This window comes from Bactrocera tryoni, chromosome 3 (assembly GCF_016617805.1).
Source record: "Bactrocera tryoni isolate S06 chromosome 3, CSIRO_BtryS06_freeze2, whole genome shotgun sequence".
Taxonomy (NCBI): Eukaryota; Metazoa; Arthropoda; class Insecta; order Diptera; family Tephritidae; genus Bactrocera; species Bactrocera tryoni.
This window is the reverse complement of record NC_052501.1, coordinates 86,165,007-86,173,421: the sequence shown is the minus strand read 5'-3', so window position 1 is coordinate 86,173,421 and position 8,415 is coordinate 86,165,007. Positions and strand designations below refer to the sequence as shown.

The 8,415-nt window shown below is 40.7% G+C and overlaps 1 protein-coding gene across 1 annotated transcript; it reads right to left on the bottom strand.

Annotated features, from left to right (window-relative positions):
- Nucleotides 1–989: 989 nt before the first annotated feature.
- On the bottom strand, nt 990–1,692 carry LOC120770423. Its single transcript, XM_040097871.1, has 3 exons — nt 1,672–1,692; nt 1,279–1,597; nt 990–1,087 (listed from the first exon to the last, which is right to left on the bottom strand). The coding sequence occupies exons 1-3, from the start codon at nt 1,690–1,692 to the stop codon at nt 990–992; spliced, it is 438 nt and encodes a 145-aa protein (XP_039953805.1).
- Between the last annotated feature and the right edge of the window lie 6,723 nt (nt 1,693–8,415).

Genomic DNA, 8,415 nt, shown 5'->3' with positions numbered 1-8,415 from the left:
ACCTTGGTTAGGTAGTTGCTTACAAAAAAGGCGGTGTGAGAGGATGCGTTGTCGTGGTGCAACTTCCAATCGGCTGCGATGTCTTGTCGGACACGACTGACTCGGGGTTTGAGTCTCTTGAGGACTTCCACGTAAAACTTGGCGTTGACGGTTTGTCCAGGAGGAAACAATTAATGGTGGACAATGCTAAAAATTGATGTCAAAAAGGCAATGTGTATCGTTTCCACTATGGATTTTCTCTTTCTTCCGGTCTTCATCAGCGTCCTCTTCACGGCCCTCCAAAAGGCCTGGAACCACCGAAACACAAAACTTCTTGTTAAAACAACATCTGGGTCAAACGTCTCTGTAGCAGATTTACCGATATTCACACAGAGCTTAATTGCGTACCTTTGCTCTAACGAACGCTGCATTTTCGGCTTACACCACTCACAGAAACACGTCGCACGAAAATGTTTGTCCTCACTCTCCAGGTGTTCGGAGACAACTGACCAGCCGCACGTTGTTAGCAAGTAGCGCCCTCTATCGAATCCAGTCCGTGCGCGCACGCTCTGAAGTACAGTCTCGGCAGAAGAAAATCAGTTCTATTATATTCCGGACAAACCCTGTATTACTGATCCAAACAGGGTTAGATCCTGGAAATAACGGTGGGATAAAATCGGGATCAATTCCGGTATCGTAGAACCGGCTGTTGTGGGAATTGTGGTTTTCAGGCGTGAAGTGACTTCAATGACAGCTGACTTGTAGCTTCACCACAAACATGGTCTGGATAACAATAATTACAGCAACATCAAATGTTTTTACTTAGCAATAAAAAAAATTTTAGTTTGTTTGAATTCGTGTAGATGAATATGTATACATACATATATATACATAAAATTTTATTAAAATTAGACTTTACATGCAACATTTGAATATTTTCTAAAGGCAGTTGTGGATCATCATTGGTTTTTGAAGGCTTCCCCAAGAAAGGTAGAAAATTTCGACCAGTTTTAATGCCCAGCAATCTTCTCATATTCCTTCGAATACGCGCCGGTATTATCTACCTTGTAAACGCCGGACCCGTCCGCATGATAGACACCTTGCATCTCTAAAATATATAAAATAGAAAGCTCACCACAAAGTCTCAACAATTTCCACTTTAACTCTCGAGAAATACAAATTTACAGCTGCCAACAAGCAACCACTCACACATACACATGTACACACGCGATGCCAATATTACTGGCACTACCACATAACCACTTTAAACGGAAACTTTCGCCTTTTGCTATCACTCACCCAGCGCCGGATCATAACTGCCACTGTTGTCGGGCGCCCAGGCACCGCTAGCATCCGCCACGTAGCGCCACGTCAGGTCGTCATGATAAACACCCAAGCTATCGGGCACCCATTTTCCCTCCGCGCCGTTTGGATGATAAGCACCTGCATTGTCTTCCACATACTGTCCCGAACTGTCAGCCACATAATTTCCACTTAAATCCGCCGCATAGGAACCGTCATTCTCACTGCCTTTGGCGACGTTCGCCGTCTGACTGGATTTTAGTCCAGCACACGTGACTGCACCCGCCAGCATCAACAGCGGCAGCGCCAAAGTTAACTGTAAATCGAAATTGTGCAACGGTGCTGTCTAACTGAAACCCATTAAATTCAAGTTCGTTCTGTAATAATCACCAATCTCGTATATCCCTGCATTGTACGGTGCTGTGTGTTCGCTCGTTGGCTTTCTGATGTGTTTGACGTTGTTATTGCTCTCGGCGTTTGTTTGATGTATCTACTAAAGCCTTCAAACAATGCTGCTTTTGCTTTTATACCGTGAGTTAGAGATGACAGCACGGCTTCAGGTGCCAATGTGTGCACATGCATGTGTGTGTATGTGTGTGGATCCGACTTAATACACAATACAAGAGTATAGATTTTCCCGCCTTGAGAAGCAAAAAAGTTACAATACGAACCAGTTATTGTTGTTGTTATAAACATTGCAAATTTGAAGTGCAAGAAGAAGGTGTTTCAGGCAGATAACGCGGAAAATATTAATTAAAATTGAAATAAATCTGGAAATGATTGGTTTACGAGTGCATTCGAGTGCACAAATTGGATCTCGTATTCGAGCGCCTGTACCAGTATTACAGAATATTTTTTATGAAACAAAAAATGTCATCTCGTTTCATTGATGACAGATAATGCAGCTTAGGCGTGGCTATTAACACTTAGAGGAGCAAGGTGGGTCGCATGAACCCGCCGGTTTGAATTAGACTAAGACTTAGGTTACGTCAGGTTTGGTGAATAAGCAGAATCCCCTTGGATAGATCAAAAATACCGTTTCATTTCGACAAAACGCTTAGAACCTGCCACAAATTTATTTGGGCGGCTAATATCAATTCCAACCAAACCGTCGAGTTCGTAGAGAGTATGGCAACCGAGTTGCAAAACAACAATTGTGCGGGAGAAAGTGTCCGAATGTTCCCACTACATCTTCCACTTTAGAACTTTGAGTGCCAATGGAACAGTGTCCATTTAGGATGTCAATCATTGCTGCGATGTGAGCCTTACCAAGAGCTAGCAGTACAATGGACTATTTCCGTTCCACTCTGGCTCAGAAGACTTTCGAAACCTCACAAGTGCAGGCTGCTGACCAAAGCTAGCTGAGCTTGCGCGAATACATCAGAATAGGTGAACTGCTGCTCGTTTCCGTCCTGATAGAAGTTGCGAATGGTTACCTTTTCTTGAAAGCTCATCGGCTTTATAATTTCCTACGATTCCGCTGCGACCAGACACCAAGCCAAGTTTAAAATGGAAGTAGCTTGGTGCTCTGCTAGTGAGGTCATGAACACTTTGACTAGTTCTAAGCTCAGTGTTAGCCAGCTAATAGCAGCTTTTCTATTTGAGTTCCTAAAAGAAAACGCACTTCAGATGTTACCTTTATGGTTGTCACTTCTGCCAGAAAGACACTAAAGTGGTCTGAAACAAGTGTTGATTGGGAGCTCTCGACAAAAGAATTTCGTACCAACCTTCCCCACCAATTTCGATCCATCCATGAAACAACTCATTTCAGCCCTTTTCCGTCACTGAAGCTGTGCTAATATAGCAATGGCATTAAGTAAATATGTTCTAGCTGTTTAGCTAGTGTGCCTTTTCCGAGCGTCATCTACCAGACAAACACAAATACGGTTTCATACAGCCAAAGCACAACTTTTGGCCAGAGACCGCACTGCTTCCCAATGGCTACTTTACAAAATTATAAGACAATCAATGCTTTCTCCACCCTCCCTTCAACATTGGGCTTCTATGATACCTGCCTATTAAGGATGAGGTCCAAGTACCCTCACCCTTTCGACAGTGTGAGGTCGAGAGATCCCCCATTAAGGGAAGTAGGATGAACGTAAGAGTAGTCGAAATTTATTTCTGACTTTAAAAAACATATTTCTAACTGGAGTTGTTATAATCACGTGACGGCTCCTTCTGCGAAAGATTTATGGTCCTTTACGCGTTGGTCACGGCGAATATCGCATTCGATGGAACGGTGGGCTGTACGAGATATATGACGACATTGACATAGTTCAGCGAATTAAAAGACAGCGGCTACGCTGGCTAGATCATGTTGTCCGAATGGATGAAAACACTCCAGCTCTGAAAGTATTCGACGCAGTACCCGCCGGGGGAAGCAGAGGAAGAGGAAGACCTCCACTCCGTTGGAAGGACCAGGTGGAGAAGGACCTGGCTACGCTTGGAATATCCAATTGGCGCCACGTAGCGAAAAGAAGAAACGACTGGCGCGCTGTTGTTAACTCGGCTATAATCGCGTAAGCGGTGTCTACGCCAATTAAGAAGAAGAAGACGGGCCCCTTCTACTATGTTCCGACGGCCTTCATACACTGCTGAGGGTTCATGTTCATATTTCGGACCAAGTGTTAATACTTAAGTATATTACAAATCAAACACTTGCTGATTTTAATCAGATTTGTCTATATTTTCATATTTCTATTATTCATATTCCTAATATCTGTATGCCTAAGTATGCGTTAATAGACAAGGGTTAAGCACTTTTGGCAGAAAACCAACCGAAGCCGTCGTGCAAGTGCTAATTTTGTAGCAAAACTCAAAACACCTCAATTTCTCGTTTCGCTGGGAGTTCTGCGTATAATTAATTTCAATTCATTTGCAGTTAGTGAATCTTGTAATTTTTTGCGAGGCTGTTGTTGACTATTTCTTTAGCCGCACAAGCCGGCCAGCAAGAAGAGCAGCCGAAAGAACATGAATGCTGCTCGTTGACAATCTTCCTCGGTCTACACAAAGTCGCATTAATTTTAAAACAAGTTGCATACGAACTGCGTCAATTCCTTTATTAAAAATGAATTAATAATTTCAAAACAAAAATCGCTTTTTTCTTGAATTTTTTTCTTTTCAAATTAGACATTATTTCAAATTTAGATGCCATTGTGATTGGGTAAGCAGCTGTGCGGGCCCTCATTGTACTGCGAAACAGCGATTTCTTGCTTTCGAATTTCACTTCGATTTCAGCGATTTTCGCCGCAGCAGAGCTTTCGGGCGAAAGTGAAAGTGCGCGCGATTTTCGAAAGTCAAGCGCGACTTTTATGGAAAATTAATCGCTTTTACAACCAATTAAATGTAAAATTCTCATTAAATATCAATTAACATACACGCTAATCAGTTAAGATCATACATGCAGAATCGTTTGTGATTTATCACCTCGCTTTTTTGCTCGCTAATTTCAACGGTGCTTTGTTTTCGTTTATTCTAATTTTTGCAAATAAGCGAGATTGATTTCGTTTTAACATGTGAATGCACTTAGAAAGCGTTCGCTCTTCATTCAAGCGAGGGCTGATGTGATCTATGCATTTAGACTGGCAGTAGCTTGAACCTCTGCGGAACCAAGGACACATTACGCTTCACACAAACAACATCTACGCGTAACGGCTTTGTGTGAATAATGCTGATCGAAACTCGACGACAGAAACTCTACAAAAAATATGCTTAGGAATTCATGGTTCCCTCAAAGTGTCGCAAAACCCGTAACGGCAGAAAATCTTCGCTGCCAAACTCATAAAATGGCACGAAACGAGTTTTGTAAGGCAGATTTTTTGTGGAATAAATATATTTGATTATTTATATACATTTTAAAATCGAATTTACAATTTGAATTCAATTTTGGATAATCAATAATATTAATTGCCTTTTAATGCTTATGCCGTCGAATTAAATTTTAATAATTTCGTGTAAATGGGCATAATTTCCATAGCATTTCAGTAATTAATAAAAAAATTGTTTCTTTTATTTGACAATTTCTTTAGAAGGAAATTATCCGTTGAATTCTACATAACTCAGCGGAGGGATACACCTCTGGGGGTATTTAGAGGCCTTGCATTTTTAAATTTCAATCCTAAAATCGCAAGTCCAGAGTTCAGCTAAAGCAATAGTTTTCTATTGACGATTTCCTCTGAAAAGAATCAGTGGCTAACGTTAATACTATATAATCGACGACTTTAGCAAAGGTATTCGGGAAGGTTAGATATTCAGGATCTTGAGAGTGTGACATAGCCTTTTGAAACACTTCAAGTAGAGTTTCTAGCCATAGATATACAAAGGGCAAAGGAATAGCTAATAAATTCGAGGCTTGAATTCTAGAAGGAGGTACCACACTGTCAAATCTGGTGCCTGAGTTCTCGCAGGTCAAAAATCATTTACTTTTTGTATGAATTTTTGTTCAGTTAACGATTTTATCTGTTAAAGTGCCGAATATGCCGTTGTTTGGCTAAACTGCAATGACTTTCGGATCCGTAGCAAATTGCGCTTCATCTGTCAGAGCGCTCAAATCAACCAAACAGCTAGTAGTTCTTAAATATAATTTCTTGATTTTGCGTACAAATTATATCATGGTAAAAGAAATAGCTATACTACTGACGAAGAAGTTCCTAGACAAAGCCAGTAATGGAATGGACAACGGTTGCTCTTTTAGATCATACAATGAGCCATATCTGCCAACCTAGAAGTAAATGTCGAAAAGAGAGGAGGAGACACGGAGGTACAAAATCCCGTCATGGGATTACCAAGTACCTGAAGAGTAATTTTGGAAACTGATGTGGAAGCTCAACTTGGAGGAGAAAGTGAAAGATGCCAGTAGTGCCTTACGTATGTATATATGCTTATAAGACAATCATGGGTACTACATGAGTCTATCACCTGACCTCATGTATTTCTGTTACATTTCACTAGTCAAAATTTCATAAAGATAATCGTTGGAAGGATACAACGACTCGCTCTTACCTACATAACGAAAGCGCTGAGGACCACTCCAACGGCTGCGTCAGAAATGCGACTCAATCTACCATCAATCGACATTGCAGTGAAAAGCGCTGCAGCCAAATCAGCTGCAAGATTGGCGGCTTTAAGTGAACTACTGCAAGGATCTTCGGATATAGCTCTACAAGCAGGGGCAGGTAGACAAACTAGACCACATACCCACATGCTCTATTTGGGAGTGAAGGTTTCAGATCACACTATAAGGAGACAGATGGGGAAGGAACATTTGGCTCACTTGAGATACTTACAACATACATATATATTAACAGGTCACAACCTACTGTGATCAGATGCGAGCTGGATGGGCATAAGTCACGACGATACAAGCAGAAACTGCAGAGGAATACTATGTTTGGGAGAGACGCTGAATATCTCTTATGCCACTGGCCAGCACTATTTAGAACTCATTTTAAATATCTAAGACCTTCTAGTCTAAAGGACGAGACGAAGTACCAAACCTAGAAATCAAGCCCCTCATAAAGTACGCATCATACAGGTCGAATACTTCGCTCCAAATTCAACAGAACCTACAACTGGCTTTATTAAGAACCTGTTGGTCTTTGTATGGCGTGACGGCGGGCCAGTATAACCTAACCTAAACTAAGCGAAATATTTTTCTTCTCACTATGTTTGTGAAATAGTATGCAATTGTAAATAATTTGACAAAATAATTAATATTTAAAAGTTTAATGTGCTTAATTACTGGATCACCACATGAGCCTGTACCGCCTGCATAATCACATGTGTTCGCTTGCGCATCAACAACTCAAATTGCTGCGGTCTGCAATCATTAATAATGAAAGTACTCGCTCTCCAAAGCGCACACATACAACGGAGTGGCTTAATAAACACATCTGTGTGCATAGGTACGGCCTAAAAGTATGCTTTGTTTGTTGAAAATGCATTTTTCTCGTCCAGTATTAACACACATACATCGACACTTTCAAATAATCGCATTTTACGGTCCTAATTGCACGTGTTCAATTATTTAGTGGTTAATATCAATAGCACGTTTGCGCATGTAGTTGTAGTTGTCAGTTGTAATGGAAATGGTTTTTTTTTCTGACGGCGTGCATGCACTTCCGCTGCCAATTTTCTCAATTTGTTGTTTATTTATGAGCATGTATTAGTGAGTGTGCAGCTCGCACACATTTTATCTGCGGTCAGTCGTTCCACGCACAGTTGTATGTGAGTGTGTCTGTGTGTGCCGGTAGTTCGGCAGGGCTAAATTATTTATGGCTCGATAAGAATGCTGCTAAACATTTAATTAAATCAATAAAATGAATTTCGTGAAAATAATATCAGTTTGATGCAAATACTACATGCAAGTATACATACATACATATATGCCTATGTAGTATATTGCATATGATTTACAACGCTATTTCGTTCAATACAAGTGAACAGCGCTCCAAATACATCATCAATCAATTTATCAGCGCGTAAATGTTTGAGTATCAATTTCTGTTCGCCATTCACGGAATTTACATGCAAATATGTATTTCCTTGCTCCAGCGATGCGGTTGTGTATGCGTGTTTTTATTGTATGTGTGTGTATGAAACGGAAGTTTAGATTTAATATTGACTAAAATTGCTATTACCACCGTTATAATGGATTAGCAACAGTATAGCATTACACCAATGATCATTGAGGAGCTAAAGATTATTTACATACCCTAAACAGGGCATATTAAGTTTAGCACGAAGTTTCTTACACCCAGAAAGAAACGTCGGAATCCCTATAATATATATATATACATAAATATATATATAAATGATCAGCATGACGAGTTGAGTCCGTCCGTCCGTCTATCCGTCCGCCCGTCCGTTCGTCTGCCTGCTCTGTATACACGAACTAGTTTCTCAGTTTTTGAGATATCGATCTGAAATTTGGAACACGTTCTTTTCTCTCCAAGCATTGCTCATTTGTCGGAACGGCCGATATCAGTCTACTCTAGTGTGTAGCTGCCATACAAACTGAACAGTCGGAACCAAGCTCTTGTATGGAAAGCTTCTTCATTTGACGAGGTATCCTCACGAAATTCGGCACAGATTATTAGCTGTCATACAAACTGAACCATCAAAGTTCTTATAAGG

Coding starts and splice junctions, on each gene's coding strand:
- LOC120770423 (XM_040097871.1), bottom strand. CDS start 1,692: ATGCAGGGATATACGAGATTG. Junction 1,598..1,671: donor TGCAGGGATATACGAGATTG/GTGATTATTACA, acceptor TTCGATTTACAG/TTAACTTTGGCGCTGCCGCT. Junction 1,088..1,278: donor CAGTTATGATCCGGCGCTGG/GTGAGTGATAGC, acceptor TATATATTTTAG/AGATGCAAGGTGTCTATCAT.